This window comes from Sorex fumeus, unplaced genomic scaffold (genome assembly GCF_029834395.1).
Source record: "Sorex fumeus unplaced genomic scaffold, SorFum_2.1 ptg000034l, whole genome shotgun sequence".
NCBI lineage: Eukaryota > Metazoa > Chordata > Mammalia > Eulipotyphla > Soricidae > Sorex > Sorex fumeus.
In genome coordinates, this window is record NW_026606091.1 from 34,238,675 (window position 1) to 34,261,050 (window position 22,376).

The following is a 22,376-nucleotide window of genomic DNA, read 5'->3' on the forward strand; positions in this document are numbered from 1 at the left end:
TTTAGGGTCGTCCTGGACTGAATGGCCTCAAGGGAACCAAAGGAGATCGAGGGATCATGATGCAGGTATGTAGTCAGTGCTTTGCAAACTTCTCCCACCTGTGTGGGTGGTCACATCTGTGAGATGTGAAGTCACATCAAATCCATGGGAAGTCACATCTGTGAGAGGTCACACCTTGGGAGGTCACACCTGTGGGAGTCACATCTGTGGGAGGTCACATCTGTGAGAGGTCACACCTGTGAGAAATCACACCTATGAGAGGTCACACCTATGGGAGGTCACACCTATGGGAGATCACATCTATGAGAGGTCACACCTTGGGATATCATATCTATGAGAGGTCACACCTTGGGAGGTCACACCTGTGGGAGTCACATCTGTGGGAGGTCACATCTGTGAGAGGTCACACCTGTGAGAAATCACACCTATGAGAGGTCACACCTGTGGGAGGTCACACCTATGGGAGATCACATCTATGAGAGGTCACACCTTGGGATATCATATCTATGAGAGGTCACACCTTGGGAGGTCACATCTATAAGAGATCACACATGTGGGAGATCACATCTGTGGGAGGTCACATCTATGAGAGGTCACAAAACTATGAAAGGTCACACCTGTGGGAGGTCATACCTGTGGGAGGTCACACATGTGAGAGGTCACAAAATTATGAAAGGTCACACCTGTGGAAGGTCACACCTGTGGGAGGACACACCTGTGGGCCCTCACACCTGTGGGCCCTCACACCTGCATGTGGCCTTAAGCTGCTGCAGACCAACCATGGGAAAACCACTGAGCCTGAGACCTCAGTCCTCCGACTATTGGTCCTGCCTGGGCTTCAGGCTCTGTGACCTCTGAACCCAGCTCTCCCACCCAACATGAACATGGTTATTTTTTTTGTGAAACCTCCTCCCAGGTACCATTCACCTGAAGGATGCTACCCCCACCCCCACCGCCTTCCCCCACGTGGATCCCCAGATAGAGAGGCGATTCATTGACATGAGGGACTGAGCACTCTGGCAGCCAGAATCTGGTCTGGTCTAGGTTGTTGTGACCTTGAGTCAGTCTTTCCCCGCTCTGGGTCTTCTCATCTCCATGTAAAAGTGAGAAAACATCCATTCTGTGCTGTCCAGAGACTGTGGTAGAGACAGGCCACTGAGAGGAGGTGCTGTCTTTCCTGCAGGAAAAGGCTGTTGGTTTGGGAGGACCTTCCTTTCTTTGTTGTGTCCCAGATCCTGGGAAAGGGTCTTGTAGCTCCCTCTGCCCTCACGACACCTGAAACTCGGTGACCCCTTTTCTTCTCTCCCTATAGGGCCCTCCAGGCTTACCTGGTCCCCCAGGCCCCCCTGGACCTCCTGGTGCTGTGGTTAACATCAAAGGAGTAAGTGGGGGGGGGGGGTTCTGGGAGAGTAGGGATTTGTCTGGACAGCCTGACCCACGCCTTCCCTTTCTCGCTTCACACAGACCGTCTTCCCCGTCCCTGCACGGCCACACTGCAAAACGCCGGTGAGTAGCCACAGCCCTGCCCTTGAGAGCACACCAGATCCGCCTTGGGGGGCCTTCTGCTCACCAGCTTTCCTGCCTCTTGTCACCTATATGTGAAATCCTAGAAGCTTCTAGATCACTGTGGTGCTAGCGCATCTCATCTCCTCAGGGTGCACTGTACTGGGGTGTGGGTCTTCGGTCCCTGTCTCCACATCAGCCCCCAGCATGGAGCCGGATATTCGGGGGGGGGGCGCATAGACCCTTTAAAAGATGCAGATGAGAAACCAAAGTAAGCAATTCCAGCTGGGCTCTGAGCACAGGGGCACCCAAATCTCTTCCCTGAGTGTGTGCTTGGTTTTCCCACACGCGTCCAGCCCTCAGGGGCAAGCACACAGCTCCCACCTAGCCACAGGGAAAGCTGCATCTCAGGCCCCCCTGACCTGTGCAAGGTCATGGAAGATGGGCAGCTGCCACTGCAACCGTAACCCAGGCCTCCTCATCACCCCGGACCAGATACCAGCATGGGTCGGGGTGATGGGGAGGTCCCCTCTCTGGATATGGGCACAGACCCCAAAGTCCCCCACATTCAGAGAGTCTTGGTTTTGTGGGGGAGATGCAGGAGGGTGGACCTTTCCTGGGCAAGGATGTTCCTCCCAGTGCTGTGTCTAATCACACCCGTTCAGTCAACAAACATTTAATCAACTGCTCTGAGTGAGAGCCCAGTACTCTGCTGGCTGGCTTCTGGGACAAAGGGGCAGCTGAGTTCTTTGCTCTCAGGAACTTGGAATGACAACTGAGAGCCCTGGCCATGGGTTTTTCATTGACACCTGTTTAGGGTGGCAAAGCTTTGAGGTGGCCCAGCTTTGTGTCTTTAAGTTTGGGGCTTCCCCTCTGCAAAGTTGCTGGGCCAGTAGGTCTCGAGTGTCTCCCCCACACAAGCTACACAACAGACCCCAGTAAGTCCTGGCGTGTTTGAGTACATAGGGAACTTGGAGATTTGGGGGACTCTTGTGCCCCTTCCTCCACAGGTACAACCCAGGCATGGGGGCGGACACCCTCTGACCCTGTTTCTCTCTCTCCAGGTGATCCCCAACCATTCCGACAACGCAGAGCTCATCACTTTCCATGGTATGCAGCCCCTTCCCCGCTGTGTGTCTCGGGGATGTTTCGAGATCCTGGTGCTCTGCAGTGGGTGTTTTCCACTGGTCCCGGGCAGGGCCTGAGCTTGATGATCTGGAAGACGGGTCTGTGTGTGGCTGGACTTTGCCGTACACCGTCTGCTCTGTCCCTCACGGCCAAGCCTCTGTTGAGTGGGGAATAATATGCTGTTTGTCCATCTGGGCATCAGTTTATGTGGGGAGCCCACCTCTCTGCTGAGTGGTGCTGTGCCATGCATGTGTGGCTGAGACATGAATCCTACCTCCCAGCCCGCCGACTCCATTAGATGCACCTAGCTGAAATGTCGGTGAGGCCCCACATGCCAAGAGGTCACGCAGAGAAGCCGTGGGAGCTCGAGGCTTGGCTCCTCAGTGCTCTCAGCTTCTGCCAGGAACAGACAGAACTGCAGAGACTCAGCCAGGCCGCACCGCCTGGATCTCCCCTCTACCAAGCCCCCCTGAGGTGTGAGCCCGCAGCCCCTGGTGTTTGATCAGTGGCCCTCTGCATGGGCAGGACACGTGGGTTGGGAGTGCAGGGACAGGCCCCAGGAGCCAACAGTGAGTGTCACTCTGGGTCCTGGTCTTCACACCCCCCACTCTGCCCTTTGTCTCCCTGCACCCCTGCCTGCCACGTGTGCCTTACTCCATGACGCCTCCCCCCAGGGACTTTTTGGTGTTTTTTTATTTTTGTTTTTGTTTTGCTTTTTGTCATACACGGCAATGCTCAGGGCTTACTCTTGACTCTGCACTTAGGAATCACTCCTGGCAGTGCTCTGGGGCCTTATAGGATGCCAGGGATCGAACCCTGGTTGGCCGTATGCAAGGCAAATGCCCTCCCCATTGTACTATTGCTCCAGCCCTTCCCCAGGGAGGTTCCCCTGGGGCAAGCTGGGGCAGAAGGGGAGAAACTGTGTTTGCTTTCTCCTTCCCTGGGATTCCTTTGGGAGGGCTGGAAGGAGACAGATCTCTCTCTTCTCAGTGAGTTCTGCTTGGTTCCGCTCAGCCTGCATTGATGAGCTTTGTTCAGGATTGGCATCCAACAGCAGGCTGTGTCATGCGCTGACACATCCCTCCCCCAATGCTGGGGAAGCCTGACTATATTCTATGCCCCAACTTTGCACTGGGTAGCACCATCTCCACCAGGTTTATGAACCAGGAATTCAAAGACCTAGTGCTCACCATCCCATCAAGGTGGGGAGAAGGGATCCTCCTTGGTCCAGACTCAGGCCCCACGAGGTTCCCTCTGTGCCCCTTTCCCATGTAGAGAGTCAGGGAGAAGGGAGAGCATGTAAGTTCAGTTGTGTGTGTGTGTGTGTGTGTGTGCACGCGTGCACATGCACACACATGTACATACACGTGGGGGGCATGCAGTTGACACTCTTCCAGCTGCAGAAGTGATCCCTGAATCCCTTTAGTGCATTTGCTCTTGGGGAGTTCCTCTCCCCTCCCAGTCCTCTGCTGGTACCTACTGGGCATCCATCCTGCCCCCTACCACGTGCTGTGTGCTTGTCTGCTGGGAGAACAAGTTCTCAAGAGCAGGAAACAGGTCTGCTCCATCTGCACCCACCCGATCTCTCATTTCACAAAGAATTTTAGAGACCGTCCGTGGGCTTTTGTCCTGCCAGCTGTGCTCACTGGGTTCAGTGTGAAACCGGTCCCAGCACTGGATGGGGAACTAGATGACCAGGTGGGGAGCTGGCTCACGGGGCTGGAGCACATGTCCTGCAGGTAGAGTAAGGTCTGAACCTGACACCACTTGGTGTCCTAAGTACCCCTGGGCCCAAACAGCACCAGGCACCAAACCTGCAGGCCTGCACCACCACACACATCCTGGGAACTGCTTGAGAGATGCCACAAGTAGATGAATTTAAGCAGATTGTAATCTAGAAGGCGAAGCTGGTTTTTAACATATGTGTTTGGTGACAGGTGTCAAAGGCGAAAAAGGATCCTGGGGTCTTCCCGGCTCCAAAGGAGAAAAAGGCGAACAGGGAGCCCAGGGACCACCAGGTATTCCAGCTCTAATTGGGGGGTTTGTGTTTGAGTTTTCTTTTTTCCTGAGACATCTGAGCCAGGAATTAAGACCAAGAATGTGGCCACCATGGCTTGTAGATCCAGACCTAGTCCTGGGCACTGAGCGTCCCAGATGGATCATTGTCAAAAGATGCCAGATATTCCCATTTTTCATGGTGCAGAGAGGGGACGTGCCATGGAACCCACACTGTAGGGCCTATTTGGAGCCCAGAGCAGAGATGGTTCTGTCCCCAAGTCCAAGCTCCCTTTGTTTGCCAACATGAATTGTCCTAAGCAAACATCATGGAAGCCAGTGGGAGACTTTGTTTCTCAATGTCTGAGACTATGATTGTGAATTTCACGAAGCTTTATATCTCCAGGACCCCCCATTGATCCGGTTTACCTGAGTCACTTCATCAACAGCTTGAAGGTACACGTTTCCCTTCAGGATTGACTGCGTGCTTGTAAGTTTTCGGGGTGCCTTTGTCCTTCTCTTATTTAATGTTCTCTGCTTCTAGGGGGAGAATGGAGACAGAGGCATCAGAGGAGAGAAGGGGGATCCTCACAGCGACTTCTTTATGTCTGGGCCTCCAGGCCTGCCGGGATATCCGGGTGCAGCTGTGAGTATTGAGCCTCCTCCCTGTCACCTTCCTCCTTGAGTCACACAGCTTTCCTGGAAGCCCCTGTAGGACCAGACAGTTGGAGCAAGTGTTGGTCTCTGCAGCCTGTACTGACGTCAGGGCCTAACCTGATGGCTTTCACTGATGCAGTATGTGGCCCAGAGGAAGGGAGTGGGCCCAGGCAGCTTCCAGCTCACTCACCATTCTACCATATTATATTGTGTCCTCGATGAGACGTTGTTCACGCAACACAGAGTCAGTCACCGTAGATGCAGTGAAGGCAGAAAGGGAGGTGAGGGAGATGTTTTAAAAGGGGCAATTGGATGCTTCTCAAATTTTGCCAGAAAAGATGCCCTTAGACAGGCCTGGTCTTCTTCAGACAAGAAGTTTCTCCAGGCCCCAAAAGAGAAAATAGAGTTTGACCTCCAACAAGACGATGGCCAGACTACTGACTCTCACAGACAAACCAGGAACATTCTCTGCTCCCAGAGCTCACCCCAGGAGTATTCAGCTACCAAAACCAGGAATGCTTTGTGGGTCTTTGCAGTGAGGCTCTGGGCAAACCTTTTCCTCTCTAGGTCTCAGTTTCTACATCTATGTAATGAAAAGACTGAGCCCTTCTGACTCAGGGCTCTCAGGGACTCTGCCCAATGCCCTTCACTACATGTCAACCTGCTGATCCCTAATTCCTGTGCCTCCCTGAGAGTGTCTGGGACTCAGATGTAAGGACAGCTGGGATTGCCTAACTTCTCTGACTGTCCCCTTCAGGAGAAGGGATGGGACCTGCAGTGACTGACAGCTCTCCTCTCTCCCTCTCTCTTTCTCTCTCTCTCTCTTTCTCTCTCTCTCTCCTCTCTCTCTCCTCTCTCTCTCTCTCTTCTCTCTCTTCTGTCACTATGTGCTTATCTTGACAGGGCCAGAAAGGGGAGACAATCATTGGGCCCCAAGGACCCCCAGGGGCTCCAGGCCTACCTGGACCACCTGGCTTTGGAAGACCTGGTGTCCCTGGACCCCCAGGACCCCCAGGACCGCCAGGTCCTCCAGCCATCCTGGGAGCAGGTGAGTCCTGTGGTTAGCAGCCTTGCCGTCATGCCTGCTTCTGTGCTCATGGACACTGGGTCCAGTGGTGTGTCAGAGCTCCGTGTCTGAGGAGTTTCCTATCTGTCTTTAGGCTGAGATCTGATGTACAGTCCCCCTGTTTGAACAGTACCATTCAGTTTTGGCTTTGTTTTGTAATATATCTTTGTTTTTTAATATATCAGAACCATGGAGATGATGTACAGTCATCGCCATGGTTCTGATTCCAGAACATTCCTGTCACCTCCCAAAGAAACCTGGTACCACTCGACGGTCACTTGCCGTCCCCAGCCATTAATCTTTCACTGTCTGTCTCTGTGAATTTTCCTCTCCTGAGGCTTCCATATGACAGGAATCACACAGCATGGCCTCTTGACTCTGACTCCTCTCAGTAGCATTTTTGGAAGCTATTGTGGCTTCTGGCATCTCATCCTTCCTTTTTTTATGACTGACTGTTGTAAGGGGGTCACACATTTCATTCTTCAGTCAGCAGCTGGTAGATGTTTGGGCTGTTGCCATTTGGGGCTACTGTGAATATTTCTATGCTAAACATTCCAGTTTGAATTTTTATGAGAACCCATATTTTCCATTCTCTTGGGTTTGTGCCCATGAGAGGAATTGCTGGGTCATACATAGAATTATTCCAGACGTTACTTTGAGGGGGGAACCCTTGACTCTTTTCCAGAGTGTTTGTAATGTTTGGCTCTAGCAGTGAAAAAGTTCAAGTTTCTCCTTGCCTTCAGCAGTATTTACCATTTTATCTTTTTCATTCTAACTGCACCCTCATACCTGTGAAGGACTTTCTCATAGTTGCTTTGGGATTTCCCTGCACTGTAACATTGTCCTCCCATTGTTCATCTATTTGCTTGAGCGGGCACCAGTAACATCTCCATTGTGAGACTTGTTGTTACTATTTTTGGCATACTGAATATGCCACAGGGAGCTTGCCAGGCTCTACCGTGCAGGCAGGATACTCTTGGTAGCTTGCCAGGCTCCCCGAGAGGGGCGGAGAAATCAAACCCGGGTCAGCCTCATGCAAGGCAAATGCCCTACCAACTATGGATTTCCCTACAGGATAATAATACTAAAGAGCTTTCCGTGGGGGGTTGTGGGTGGGGGGTGGGGGGGTGGAAGCTTCTTGGCTGCTTTATCCTCGCGGGGGCCTGTGGAGCTCAAGGGTCAGTGTGAACTCTAGCTCTCAGTGAGAAAAGTCTCTTCACCGTTTGGTTCCATAATTCCTCAAATGAAAAGGGGTGACAGGAAAGAAAAATCTCCTTCTGTTGTACATTTACCAAGTGTCAGCTACACTCCTAGATTCTTTTTTACTACCTTATTTTATTAAACTCTTTTGTTTTCCTTTGAGGAAATGATTCACTCCCTCATTTACAGTTGAGACAGGTTTAACCCAGAGACATTTAGGAACCTCTCCAAGGTCACAGAGCTATTCATGGTACTTACAGAATTAAGGCCCCAGTCCATAGTTCCAAGGTCTCTGCTTTTTTCCCTTGTGCCCACACTAGAAAGTAAGAGTAACAACATAACAGTCAGTGTGAGACTTTTTTCTCTAGAGAAGCCTGTTCTCTCTCTCTCTCTCTCTCTCTCTCTCTCTCTCTCTCTCTCTCTCATACACACACACATACACACACATTTTTTCTGAATTTTTATAAATATAACTACTTTGCTTTATACACACACACACACAGCCAGTTTTTCTTCTATAATATACATTTTTTTCTTGGAGCGTGGATATTTGGGCCACAGGGCTTATTCCTGATTCTGTGCTCAACGATCAATCCTCACGGGGTTCAGGGTCCCAGGGATTGGAACCTGGGTTGGCTGTGTACAAGGGAAGCTTCTTCCCCTCTGTGCTATCTCTCTAACCACTACTAAAGACATTCTTACCAGCAAAAATGAACCTTAGTCAGGCCAGTGGGAGAACACCTGGGAAGAGCTGATGTCAGGGCATCAGAGAGAGCCTTCTAGAGAGGTTGGCATTGGGGCTGGGGCTGTAACTTTGCCTTCATTCTTGGCTCTTAGGACTGTGAATGACAAAAGCAAAACTCAACTTAGCACACACTGAAGGGAAATAAGTTGGCTGTGAAGGAGGAGGTGAGCCGTCAGTTTGCATGAGAGGCTGAATCTATATGGACCTCGGGGACATCCTGACACAGGGGCTCACCCCTGTGTGGCCTCCCTGTGCATCTCTGTCAGTTCCTCTCTGTTCTTTAGCTTCAGGCATCTGGTGCTTCTTCACTGCACTTCTTACCTTCATGCTGTAGGATGGAGAAGGATGGGAAGGACAGCAGCTGATGACATAAAGCCTCCTCCATCAGCCAGAAATCTCGGTTTTTTAAGTTTGAGCTGACAGTCCTGGGATGGTGAAAGGCCAGAAAGTTCCTTCGATTTGGCCTGTCTTGGGCCCACTTAGGCCACTCACCTGTAGGAAGTTGAATTACATGAGAACATGGTAGCTCCGTCTGGAGCCAAATGCCTGTCAAAGCGAAAAGGTAGAGTCCAAGAGAAGATGACTATACTAGTACCACAGAAGAATGGAGGTGCTGAGTGAATCAGAACCTGAGGAGCCCAGCTAACTTTTAGGAAGAAATTGGATTTGGAAAAAGTAGGAGGAGACAATGTATAGGGAAGCTGTAGTTTGCAGAGAGTCTGTTGTCCAAAAGAGCCTGACTGTAGGGTCCCATCATGCCTTGCTCCAATGAACTAATATTGCCCTTCACATAATGTATGGCAATTAAGTTTACAAGATGCTCTCTTGCCCGTTATCCCATCTGATCTTCATGATAGCCCAGGGAGGGAGATGAGACTGATAATAAAATAAAACTCGTTTCATGGATGAAAACACTGAAGCTCAGAGAGGTAAAGTGTCTCACTGAAGGTCACACGCATTAGGAAGAGGATGGTAGGGGTCCATGTGAAGTCTGCTCTTATTGACATTAGGACCTGTTATGGACTGGGTTTTTCTTTCTTTCTTTCTTTCTTTCTTTCTTTTTTTTCTTTTTGGGTCACACCTGCCAATGCTCAGGAATTACTCCTAGCAGTGCTCAGGGGATCATATGGGATGCCAGGGATAGAACCCAAGTTCGTCGCGTGCAAGGCAAACACCCTACGTGCTGTACTATCGCTCCAGCCCCTGTTATGGACTTTCACATCTCGTGTTGGAGCTTACTTGCCACAGCCCCCCAAAATCTCATATATAATTTTACTGGGCTTCCTGTAAACATCCTAACCTCTGCTGAAAGTTTTGCAGATTTGGTGAGGAGTATAGCACTTTAGAGAGGAAGAGGAAAGCAAAAGATTAGGTGTTATAATCCTTTATATTCACCTAAAGTGGCAGCTTTTCATTTGGGGAACCATGAACTCCTAGAGAATTCAATAGATCTGCCATCCTGCTAAAGTTATATGTAGAAATTTTCAGGGACAATTTTTCTAGCTAAGAGGGTAATAGCCTTGCTTTGCTTGCTTGCTTTCTTGGTTGGGGAGCGGGGTTGGCATCTGATCATTAATTTTTTTTTGAGGTAACACTAGTTAACATGACTATAATGTTTCTGTGTTTTAGAGGTATTGTGTTCCCTGCCACACCCATCAACAAATTGGCAGTATTTCTTCACCACAGTCCACTGGACTCTAGCCCACCCCCTATCACCCCCCTGGTAACCTCAGTTCTGTGGTCAGAGTGTGAGGGTTTGTTTTCCTTGGATCCTTGTTTGTTTGGTTTCTTTATTTTTTTCTTTTCTTTCTTTTCTTTATTTATTTTTTGGTTTTGGAGTCAAACCCAGTGGTGCTCAGTGTTTTCTCCTGTCTCTGTGCTCAGTGATCAGTCCTGATTGGCTTGGGAGATGCCATGTGAGATGCCAGGAATCAAACCCACATTGACTACATGCAAGGCAAATGTCTTACCCTTTGTACTGTCGTCATTCTGCCCCATGTTTGGTTTCTCTTTATACCAGACATGAGTAAAATGAGTAAGATCATTTAGTGAGTGGTATTTGTTCTTTTCTTTCTAATATTGCTTAGCATGATTCTGTCTAGTTTCATCCATGTTTTTAAAAAAGAAACAGCAAGATTCTATTTTTTATTATAGCTGAGTAGAATTCCATTATTTATAACTCTCATCCACTCATCTGTCATTGGGCATTTGTGTTGTTTCCATATGTAGTCTTTTGTAATCAGTGCTACGGTGAATATAGGTGTGCATACATCTTTTCAAATTTGTATTTGTTTGTGTGATTTGGATTTATACCTAGGAGTAGAATGGCTAGATCAGACAGTAGGTCTAGTTTTAATTTTTTGAGAATTCTCCAAACTGTTTTCCATAGAGGCTGGACCAATTTACATTACACGATGGTTCCTTTTTCTCTACATATACTCCAGTACTTGTTACTTCTGGTTCTATTTTTTTTCTCTATAGGCCATTCTCATGAGGTGATACCTCATTGTTATTTTAATTTTTGCACTTTCCTAATAATAAATGATAATGAACAATTTGTTTTCATGTGCCTATTGGCTATCTGTATATCTTCTTTGGTGAAGTATTAGTTCAGCTTTTCTCACTTTGTTGAGGGCATAGGGGAGAGGGAAGCTCCCAACCAGTGCTCAGGAGGCCCAGAGATTCTTGGTCAATGAGGCCAGTAATCAGTATGGTGTCACCAGGATAGAATGATGATCTTTGAGGGACCAATGACATCAAAACTATTATTTCTAGGAGCTTCTTGGTAGAGGCCATAGAGTTCTTTAAGTGTAGTATCATGTCATCTGCAAATAGTGAGAACTTGATTTCTTCCTTTCCTATATGGATGCCCTTAATATCTTCTTCTTGCCTAATTGCTATGGCAATTACTTCCAGTACTTATTGAATAGAAGTGGTGAGAGTGGGCATCTTTGTCTTGTCCCTGATCTTAGAGGGAAGGCTTTTAGTTTTTCCCTGTTGAGATTAATGCTTGTTGTAGGCTTGTGGCAGATGGCTTTGACTATATTGAGGAAAGTTCCTTCAATTCCCATTTTGGTGAGTTTTCATCATAAATGGGTGCTGGATCTTATCAAATGCTTTCTCTGCATCTATTGATATGATCATATAGTTTTTATCCTTTTTTATTGATATGATGGATTATGTTGATTGACTTGCAAATGTTAAACCATCCTTCCATTCCTGGGATGAATCACGCTTGGTCATAGTGTATGATCTTTTTGATGAGCCATTGGATTCTATTTGCTAATATTTTGTTGAGGATCATTGCATCAGTGTTCATCAGAGATATCTGCCTGTAATTTTCTTTTTTTGTGGTAGTGTTTCTATCGGTTTTTGGTATTAGTGTGATATATGCCTCATAGAAACTGTTTAATATATGCCTCATAGAAACTCGTTAATTTCTGCTCTAGCTTTATTATTTTTTACATGTTTGGAAGTAATGAATCCATCTGAACCTGAGCTTTTTTTGGGGGGAAGATTTTAATTACTTTTTCAATTTCCTTGATAGTGATAGGTCTATTCTGGTATTCCAAATCTTCTTGGTTCAGTCTTAGGAGGTTATAGGAGTCCAGGAATTAATCCATTTCTTCCAGGTTCTCTTGTTTCGTGACATACAAACTTTCAAAGTAATCTTTGATGATCTTTTGAGTTTTTTTGATTTCTGTTGTGATGTCCCCCTTTTCATTTCTGATTCAGTTTATTAGGGTTCTCTCTCTCTTTCTTTGTGAGTCTTGCTAGTGGTTTATTAATATTGTTATTTTTTTTAAAGAAGCAGCTCTTGATTTTGTTGATCTTTTAGGTTGTTTTTAGGGAATCCAGCTCGTTAATTTCTGCTCTAGTTTTATTATTTTTTCCTCCTGCCTGGTTTGGGCTCCTTTTGTTGATCATTTTCTAAGATCTTAAGCTGTGAAGTCAAGTTATTTATATAGACCCTTTCTTTCTTCTTGAGAAACACTTGCAGAGCTAAAAATTTTCCCCATAACACTGCTTTAGCTGTGTCCCTCAAGTTCTGGTAGCTCCTGTCTTCATTCTCATTTGTTTCTAGGAATCTTTTGATTTCTTCCTTGATTTCCTCTCTGACCCACTCGTTGTTCAATATTCAGCTGTTTAATTTCCAGGTGTTTGATTTGATTCCCATTTCTGTGTGTGATTAACTTCAATCTCCAATGCCTTGTGGTCTAAAAAGATAGTTGCTACAATTTCCATCTTTTTTAATCTATTGAAGTATGTTTTGTGTCCCAGTATATGGTCTATCTTGGGAAATGTTCCATGTGCACTAGAAAAGAATGTGTATTCAGTTTTGGGGGGATGAAAAAGCTAATATATCTATAAGTCCTCTATCTTCCATTTCTTCCTTCAGAGCCTGTACTTCCTTGCTGAGTTTTAATCTTGTTGATCATCAAGAGATGATAAGGTGGTGTTGAAGTGTCCAATTACTATTATGTTGCTACCAATGTCCTCCTTGAAGTCTATTAGAAGTTGTTTTAAGTATTTTGCTGGCCCCTCACTGGGTGTATATATATGTAGGAATGAGATTTCTTCCTGATGTACATATCCCTTGTTATTAAAAATGGCCTTCCCTGTCCCTTTTAATATATTTCAGCCTGAAATCTGTGTTGTTGGATACTAGTATGGCCACCCTAGCTTTTTTGAGGGAGTTGTTTGCTTGAAGAACTGTTTTCCATCCTTGACTTTGAGTCTGTGCTTTCTTTGACTGTTCAGATGTATTTCTTCTAGGCAGCAGAATGTTGGATTCAGTTTTTTTAACCATTTTGCCACTCTGTGTCTCTTAATTTGTGCATTTACATTGACATTGAGAGATATTATTGTCATGGGGCTTTGTGTAATCTTTTTGTAGAGGTTTGTTGTGTTTGTAGGGGTTTGTCTTGTCTTCCAGTAGTCCCTCCAGTCCTTCTTCTAAGGTTGATTTTGAGTCTATGAAGTTCCTGAGCTGTTGTTTATCCATGAAGTAGAATATCGCTCCTTTGAGTTTTAGTGAGAGTTTAGCCAGATAAAGTACTCTTGGTGAGGTGTTCATTTCATTGAGTATTTCCACTATATCCCAACACTGTCTTCAAGCTCAGTCGGTTTCCTCTGAAAAGTCTGCTATAAGGGAATCTCCTTTGTATGTGATTTCCTTCTTTGACCTTGATGCTTGCAGTATTGAGTCTCTATCTGCGGTATTCATCGTTCTGATTATCGTGTCTTGAAGTCTTTTTATTAGGGTCTCTTTTAGCTGGTACCCTTCGGGCTTCTTGGAACTGGATGTCTGCATTCTCCAGCTCTGGGAACTTCTCAGCAGTGATATCTTTAACTGTTGCAATTTCATTGATTCTTATGTTGTTCTCTGATGATTCTTATGTTGTTCTTCTTGAATTCATCCCCTAGGTCTCTTATTTATCTTAGCATTATTTTGAGGGTTTTTTTCCATTATATGTTGTTTCCTGTATGCTTTCTGTAGCTCATCTTCAAGCTCACAGATTCTGTCTTGAGCTGTTGTCATTCTACTGTTGAGGGCACTCACTGAGGTTTTAATTTCATCTACCGAATCCTTTATTAGTGACACTCCTGTTTGTAGCTTTTTTATTTCTGCTCTCATTTCTTCCTGTATTTTATTGGCTGTCTGTTCCACTGTTTCTTTCATATCTTCCTTTAATTTACTGGATGTCTGTTTCACTGTTTCTTTGAGCTCATTGAAAATCCTCAACATTTCATCTCTGAATTCATTATCGGAGAGATTGCATATGTGGGTATTCCCTGTTGAGGCTTCTGGGCTCTTTTCTTCACCCACTTCTCGTGGTGGGGATCTTCACTGTTTCTTCATATTGCTGTGGTAGTATGGAGGTGGGTCCCTCCAGTTCACTATCAGTGGCCTCCCTCTTGCTGCGAAGGAGGATTCTAGATGGGCTCTTTTGTGCTCCTCTGGGACTTATGTGAGGCCTCTAGTGCAACTTCAGGGGATGTGTTCTTTTACATGAGGCTTGTTCAGATTTTTGTATTCACTGTTATTTTGGTGAATTTGGGGAGTATTTTGATTGGATAGGCTTTTGGATTATTGGCCTAATGTGTTTGGGATAGCCAGGCTGTTCTTGTCAGAATTTTAGGTACTAGAGGTTGAGATGTGAGTCCAAGGGGCTGGGAAAGGGGAAAATAACTGATACCTCAGGAGCGGCTGCCATCCTGGAGGCCACGCCCCCTGCTGCTGCTTTACCTGTAGGGGAGGAGCTGCTTTGGTGCCTGCCAGGCTAGCAGTTTACTTCTGATACACTTCTAAAACTTGCGGGGTCCCCTTTGGCTCAGAGGGCACCTTGGCAGGAAGGGGGTCTTCAGGTTCCCCGGGTCTTGTAGCTGGACATGTCCACTTTTTATTTTTTTTTTTTTTTTGCTGTATTTTATTTATTTATTTTTGCTTTTTTTGCTCACACCCGGCAATGCTCAAGGGTTACTCCTGGCTGTGCTCTCAGGAATTACTCCTGGCAATGCTCAGAGGACCATATGGGATGCCGGGGATCAAACTCAGGCGTGCCACGTGCAAGGCAATTGCCCTACCCACTGTACTGTCCTGCCCCACTAATTTTTAATTTTTTCCACTTTAGTTAAACATTGTGGTTTACATAGTTGTTTGTGATGGTTTGCTACAGAATTCACTATTCCATACCAATCCCACAACCAGTGTCACCTTCCCTCCACCATTTTCTCCATTTTCCTAACCACCCCTCAAGCCTACCCCTTTAGCGGGCCCACAATAATTTATTTTATACTGCTTGTTACCATTACCATAATGGTTATATGGCTAATGAAATGATAAAAAAAAATACTTCAGCAAAATAAAATTCGTGAAAATTGTTGTATCTCACCATGGAAACATTAAGTCCTCGTCTGAGACTTTACTAAGCTTTTGTTTCTGGTTTAGCTTTCTGTGTTAATGTTTTGTTTGTTGAGCTTAGTTGGCATCTATGTTACATTCCCATTCAATCTGGTATACTGTTAGTATTGTAGAGCTTGGGGATGTCACATTAGTACATTTGCAGCTGCAGTCTACAGTGGCAGACCCCAAAAGCTATTCCTGGCTCTAAGTTCAGGAGTGACCCCAGTGGTCCTCTGGGGACCATCATCCATGCTGAGATTGAACTGGGGTGAGCCGCCTGGGAGGAAATCATCTTACCTCCAGAACTATCTCTGTGGCCCCAGGCCTCTCCTCATTTTGTTGGAGAAAATGCAGTTGGAGAAAAATCAGTCTAGAAAGTCCAGAATATTCAACTGAGCAGTGAACTTACATGGAAGTGGAGGTGGGACATGGGTGTGGCCGCCAGAGCTTCTGGAAGTATGGGAGGTGGGTGGGGGGGGTCATCCATTCCAACTCTAAGAAAGTTTGGAGATTTCAACCCCAAAACCCCTGTGTTCCTGAAATTTTCAGCATGTGTGGGTACAGCTACTGAGGCTTTGGTAGGGCAAGAACTTGTCCCTTCCTGCTCCTGAGATCGCCCCAGAAGTTCTGGCCAGGACTGATATATTCAAGAAATTTTGCGGTTAGTTGATCTCTTTCAAGATTTAATTATGAGTCTCTGGAACAGGATGGGTAGATGACTTTACCTGGCAGCAGCAGTGGGACATGGTTGCGGCTCTCTCCCCTTTTTTTATTGGGGTTATTTGTTTCCTTGTTGTTGTGCTTCACGACATCTTTACATATCTTAGTTATTAGCCCTTTGTCAAATTTATGATGTGAAGAGACTTTCTCTTAGTCAGACAGGTATGTTTTTGTTTTAATGATAATTTCTTTCACTGTATAGAGATTTAGGTTGGTGAACCTTGATCTAATGTTCTGTTCTTGATGTTGCGGTGATGGTGATTGTGCACAATAGTGGCCTTGGTCAGGAATGGCATGTCCTCTACAGCTCAGTCACACCCCTGAGGCCTTCCTCTCATTTTAAAGGACACTGTGACTTTTCAAAAAAACTAAAAACCTCGGAATAATACTATACTGATGCAAATCCCATTCCTGGTTTGCATTTTCATCAGTTCTCACCAAGTCCACTGAAAAGAACTGCCTGCGTACATTTCATAGATGAGGAAGCAGGGATTCTGAGCACTTTTGTTTCTCCAAGATCACAGGAACTGGGAATTGACAGTCGAAGGCCCAAGTTCCTGGCCTCATGGGCTCTTGTCTCAGCACCACCTCAAGCTCTCTCTGCAGCCCAGCCTCTTTCCAAGACTCTCTTCTGTCTTCTGCTTCTCTCATGAGTGAAGTAAGGCTGGGATGCAAATGACAGAGAATCTGATTCAAACTGGCTTATCCACACAGCAGAAATCACAGACAGGCCTCCCCTGGTGGAACTGAAAAGTTCCTTGGCATGACTTAATTCATGGCTGAAACTGAGGTTCTTGTTTTTTTCCCCAAATGGTTCCCACGGCTGCATCACATCCTGGGGCCAGAGCTCCAGAGATGCACCAGCCAAGATTCACTGCTGTGCCGGGCTGTAAACCAGGGTTTGCATACTCTCCCTCCTTTCATAAGTGACCAGCCAACCCCCAAGGCCTCTGTCAGAGCTTGTTGTTGGGGGTAACTTTTCTTCTCTTTTTTGTCTTAGCTGTGGCCCTTCCTGGCCCTCCTGGCCCTCCTGGACAGCCAGGGTTACCTGGATCCCGAAACCTGGTGAGTCTGGCTAGTTTGGCTTTTCGGGTTGGAATTAAGCCTCCAGAACACTAGGATTGGTTTAAGTCCAAAGAAAGGAATGGGTATGGTATAGATACTTCACTGACTTCTTAAGTATAAACCCCAAAATTATGTATGATGTAAGTTCTATTCCCCCCCCTTCCTTAATTGATGATTTGATAAGGACCAATAGAATCACAGATATCAGAGCCAGTAAGAGCCAAGCATAGGACATCAGAAAACATAAGCATGATGTTTAAAGATCTCAGCAGATCCTGTGCTGGTCAGGTCTAGTATGAGGAACTCAGCTGGCTCCATTCTGCCCAAGGAGCTTGGTGCTACTCTCAGTACATTCCAGATCATTGGAGCACAGGGTACAGCACTCCACAGGACAATGGATAAATCCAGCACAAGAATGTCAGGATTCCTAGGAATGTGCTTTGGTCTTTGTGAATTTTAGTGTGTGTAGGGGGGAGGGGGAAGGTGAAGGAGGGGAGGGGAGGATTTGGTGGCCAAATTAAAAGACCTGTCTAGAAGATGATGGGATTTACAACCTTGCGGGGAGAGACTGGCTGAAGCCATTCTAATGCATAAAGTCATTTCTTCTAAGGCCAGGAGGAAAATTAATTTTTTAAATAAAATTTCTCAGATGAAATAAAAAACAAAACAAAACAAAACAAAAGCCTCCCCTGGCTGATGCTTATTTGAAAGATGATGCTTTTTTGATAGGTTTTTTTTTTGTTTGTTTTTTTGCAGCTTTTATATCTGTCCCCGGGTATGCCAAAATAGCTGTCTAATTTTTGGCAGTGCCTTAGATAGAGATGACACACCTCCGTGTCTACCATGTGCTTGCTATTGTAACAATTCAGCTAGGCAAAAATAAATAAATTAAGAGGTACAAGACCCACGCAGAGCTGCTCACTTGCTTCCATTCATTGCCGCACATGTAAACAAACACGGCCACCTTCCAGGAACAGCATGGGAGCGTTAGAAAGATGTAAATGACAGAACCTCCCACTCATTTTGCCAATGCTCAAACCCAAGATATAATTCTGCTCACAGTTTCTGACTGCCTTTGATCCCACAGAAGATTATCTTCCTTGCTTTTATCTATGCATTGTCATTTAAAGTCCTGTTCACTGTAACTCAGAGCTGTGTTCTACCTCTGAGGAACTGTGGATCAGTGTGGTTCTGAATGCCGGTGGATAGTGGCACACTCAGTCCTTTGTGGAATATGAGGGGACTCCTATTTGATGCTGCAGAGAGGCAGCTTCAGGCGCCCCCACCCTAACACAGTATGTGGACCTCTACTCATGTGGCAGGTCACATCCTTCGGCACCATGGGTGACATGCTGCAGAACGCACATTTGGTGATAGAAGGGACCTTCATCTACCTGAGGGACAGCACGGAGTTTTTTATTCGAGTCCGGGATGGCTGGAAAAAATTACAGGTAATTTTGAAACTTCCCTTAACAGAACGCCTTCCCCAACCTTTGAAAAACTATTGATCTTCTCCTGCAGATGCTGTTTTTCTGTTTTGGAAATAGGGGAACCATTTCTAGCGGGTGTTTCAATTTCATTGTACTCTTTTCCTTAAAGCTGGGAGAGCTGATCCCCGTTCCCGCCGACAGCCTGCCACCCCCAGCATTGTCGAGCCACGTGAGTTGTTTCCCAGCCTTACTTCTCACTCCTTCTTTGTTCAGCAGCACGAACTGAGTCCCTCTGCATGTTTCTTCTGACCTCTCCAAACTCTGGATGTCCATGTACCCGTTCTGCTGTCTAAAGGAAACCCCAAGTTTAGCAAGTGCCAACAGAATGTTCTCACCGCAGAATGGAGGGACAACAGGCTAGCGGCTGCTCTTGTGTCATAGTTAAACCCTCCTGGGGCCAGGTTTCTCCTCATGTGGCCTCAGTTTACTCAACTGTGAAATCATTGCTTTGGAAAAAGCCAGGCATGGGGAATATCCAGCCCATACACCATATCGTATAAGACCATTTCCTATGGTCTGGCCTTGAACCATGATGGAAGAGATACGGATGCTTCCTGTCATCTGCCTGCCTGTAGTGAGTGGCTCTCGAATGGTGTTGTAAAATCCAAATGGCCCTTGGCACACACCACACACACACACACAGACACACACACACACACACACACACACACACGGTTCCTCATCCTGATCATAGGTCTAAGAAATCTATTGCTTTTAAGCACTGTAAGAATTCTTTGCCCACTAAACACATCAACCATTTACCTGACCCCTGTTTTAGGCTACCTTCTGAGCCAGGTGCAGTCACCTCCAGGTTGCAGATGGAAAACTGAGGTTCTGAAGAGGTGGCTGCCCTGTGCAGTGAAGTGGTTTACTGGTTTGGAGTGCATTCTCGAAGATAAAGCATAACCACACACACACACACACACACACAAAAGCAGGCATGCACACACGCACACATGCACACACACATACACACACACACAAAAGCACGCATGCACACATGCACACATGCGCACACACACACACACACACACACACACACACACACCATCCTTCCTGGGGCACAGTTTATCATTTGAGCATGAGACTCTTTGCAGTGAGGTGTGGTCCAAAGACCCGGGTGGACCCTGAGTTGCTGTGCTCTGTACTCTGTGTTTGGAGAACAGCTCGGAAGCATATTCGCAACTGCTTGCTCTCCTTTCCTATCCAGCAGTCACATCACGTTCAGCCTCCACAGCTGCCTGCCTTAAGCGCCAACTACGTGAGGCCCTCGGTAAGTCCAAACGCCTTCACTGTGCTAATCCCAAACATGTGTCTCCCATGCGCAGGGCCTCAGGCTCGGGGACAGTTCCCATAGCCTAGGTGGGAGCCTGTAGCCTCGAGCAGGGCTGCTTCACCTTTTCCCCTCGTGACCCTTCTCATCACCAGAGAAAGCATAACCCGAGTGAGCGCTGCCAGAAACGCCCACGATTCAGGACATGTCGGATTTTGAATTTATTTCTGGCGGTGGCACGTTCAGAAACCTTTTCCTGTTGCCACTTTTTTTGAATCCCCCATATCTTGAGCCACAGCTTCAGAAGCAAGCCGCACCCCCATCCGCTGTGCATCACGTCTCTCCCACTGCGGCAGCACTGTCTCCAGACCTCACCCTGGCTGAGTTTAACAAGCCAGATGCTAGAGAAAGGACAGAGGGAGAGGGCACAACAAAGGCCTGAAAGATAGTACAGTGGGCAGGGGGCTTGTCTTGTACAAAGCCGACCCCAGTTCAATCCCCGGCACCTCATAGGGTCCCCCTGAGCCCTGCCAGGAGTGAGCCCTGAGCACCACCAGGTATGGCCCGAAAGTAAACTAAAAGTAGGGAGTAACAGTAAAGTCTACTGATGGATCTCAGGGGCCAGTACAGGGCACTAAGGCTCCAGGACTCCAGGAGAGGTCAGAGAAGTGGGCCTGTTTAGTGCTGCCCCCGCTCTGTGTGACTGGACAGCTGCAGTGGCCAAGGTCAGGCTTGTAGGTCACTTTCAAAGAACAAGGCCTGTGCTGGGCAGAATTCATGTTTCCTCTAGGGCAGCCTTTCCCTGAGTTCTGTTCATAGCTCACAGGCAGGCACAGGTACGCAGGAATCTCATGGCCATGACCTGGAAGGACTTGGGTGTAGAGGTCTGAAAGCTCCCCATGGTCTGGGGCCGGAGAGAGACACTCAGTGAGGGTCCTCAACAGAGGGACAAGATGGCAAAACTCCCAAAGGAGATGCTGTCTGGAGAGAAGAGATGTGACACCAAGCAGCAAAAATTAAAAAGGGGCTGGAAGAAGGACTACTGAGAAGGGAGCTGAGAATCCAGGATGGACAAAGAGGCTACAGAGGATGAAGAAGCCAACCAAGGCTGAAGCCAGAAGCCTTGGGGCTGCCCAGAAGGCAATCAGAATAATGAAGAGGGGAGAAAAGGGAGCTGGAGACATAGTATAGGGGTTAAGGCCCGTGCAAGAGGTAGACTCCATTCTCATCCCCACCTGCCACTGCCAGGAGTGATCCCTGAGCACAGAGCAAGGAGTAAACCCTGAGCACCACTGAGTACGGCCTCACCCGAGAGTCTCCAAAACATAGGAAGTGAAGAAAAGCATTCCCAGAACGCCACCGTGCTTTGGCTGAGGAGCCCGTGGGAAGCAAGGAGGAACAAGACTGGAGAGATTCACCCTTCACAAAGTTTCTCTCTGACAGGAAGATCAAGTAACTCCGGGATTAAAATGGGGGCTTTCAGGAGCTACATCGACACTAAAGGAATCTTTAAATAGCACTTTATAAATTCTAAAGTAATGCATATGCATCAGAGAAAATTTGGAGAGTGAATAAAAAGAACGGAGAAGAAAATAGTGCAGCGCCCATGATTTTACCCAGATGGCAATCTTCCACAAAATAACCGTTTTTAACACTTTGTTATAACACTATTACCTTCCTAAAAATGCCTCGTATTCAATATAAAATCGGGTCAGCAAATAGAGAAAGGCCAACATTGACCAATCACTCCCAACCTCACTGTTTAGAACAACCATCCACATTCCAGACTCTTATCTCTGCTTCTCCTTCAGAATGGTAGGCAGAGACAGGCAGGATCAGGAGTGCATGTAGTCACCCCACACCTCTCCCAGGGGCCCCTGGCAGAGGAACACCAAATTCCAGCCAAGCCGCTCAGTGGCAGCTGCACGCTGTCTGGAAACAGAGGGGCCACAGCCGCTCTGCCCTCCGGTGTCCCAGCGTCCGCATACATGGGCGCCATTGACAGGACCTCCCAGGGCCTGCCCAGCCTGCGGAACTGGAGCCTGGCCTCTGGAGTGGGCAGTGAGGGCACCTCCCATCCTCCCCATCCTCAGGGCCAGGCTGGCAGAAGTATCCACTGCCACCACCAGGAAGGTCTCAGCTCAGACAGAGGAGGGGCTGCTGCGTGATAGGGGTCCCTACTCAGTACAGCCATGCAGGAAGAACTAGGGATGAATTAAAAAAGAGAAATTGGAGGATGTAGCTGACTCCTGTCTGCTCTAGGATGGGAAGGAAAATTGTTGAGATTGAGAAAACATCCTGAGAAGTGCCCTTAGACCGGGGCCAGTCTTGACACTTCAGCTTATGTGTGGCCCTTGGCTGCATTTGTCCCAAGTAGCACTTTTTGTTTGTTTGTGTTTTTTTTTGGGGGGGTCACACCTATGATTCTCAGGGGTTACTATACTGATTTTATACCATTTGGGGCCATGCCAGCAATGTTCAGGAATCACTCTTGGCAAGGCAAACCTCTTGCCCACGGTACAGCTCCCCACCCCCAGGAGTTTGTTTGTAGGAGACTTTACTCCTCTATGGTGCTGAAATGATGACCTCACATGAAGGCTGAAGGTGCTGCCCCCAGTCCTTCCCCC

General features: G+C 47.1%; 1 protein-coding gene across 1 annotated transcript in view; it reads left to right on the top strand.

Annotated features, from left to right (window-relative positions):
* COL15A1 (collagen type XV alpha 1 chain) overlaps positions 1-22,376 on the top strand; it is a 97,083-nt gene that overhangs the window by 71,071 nt on the left and 3,636 nt on the right. Inside the window, exons 26-37 of the mRNA XM_056117135.1 lie at positions 6-65; positions 1,313-1,381; positions 1,465-1,506; positions 2,568-2,613; positions 4,569-4,649; positions 5,033-5,082; positions 5,171-5,272; positions 6,187-6,331; positions 16,922-16,986; positions 18,309-18,437; positions 18,586-18,645; positions 19,687-19,749. Coding sequence (XP_055973110.1) covers positions 6-65; positions 1,313-1,381; positions 1,465-1,506; positions 2,568-2,613; positions 4,569-4,649; positions 5,033-5,082; positions 5,171-5,272; positions 6,187-6,331; positions 16,922-16,986; positions 18,309-18,437; positions 18,586-18,645; positions 19,687-19,749 — 912 coding nt within the window. The remainder of the gene's footprint in view (positions 1-5; positions 66-1,312; positions 1,382-1,464; positions 1,507-2,567; positions 2,614-4,568; positions 4,650-5,032; positions 5,083-5,170; positions 5,273-6,186; positions 6,332-16,921; positions 16,987-18,308; positions 18,438-18,585; positions 18,646-19,686; positions 19,750-22,376) is intronic.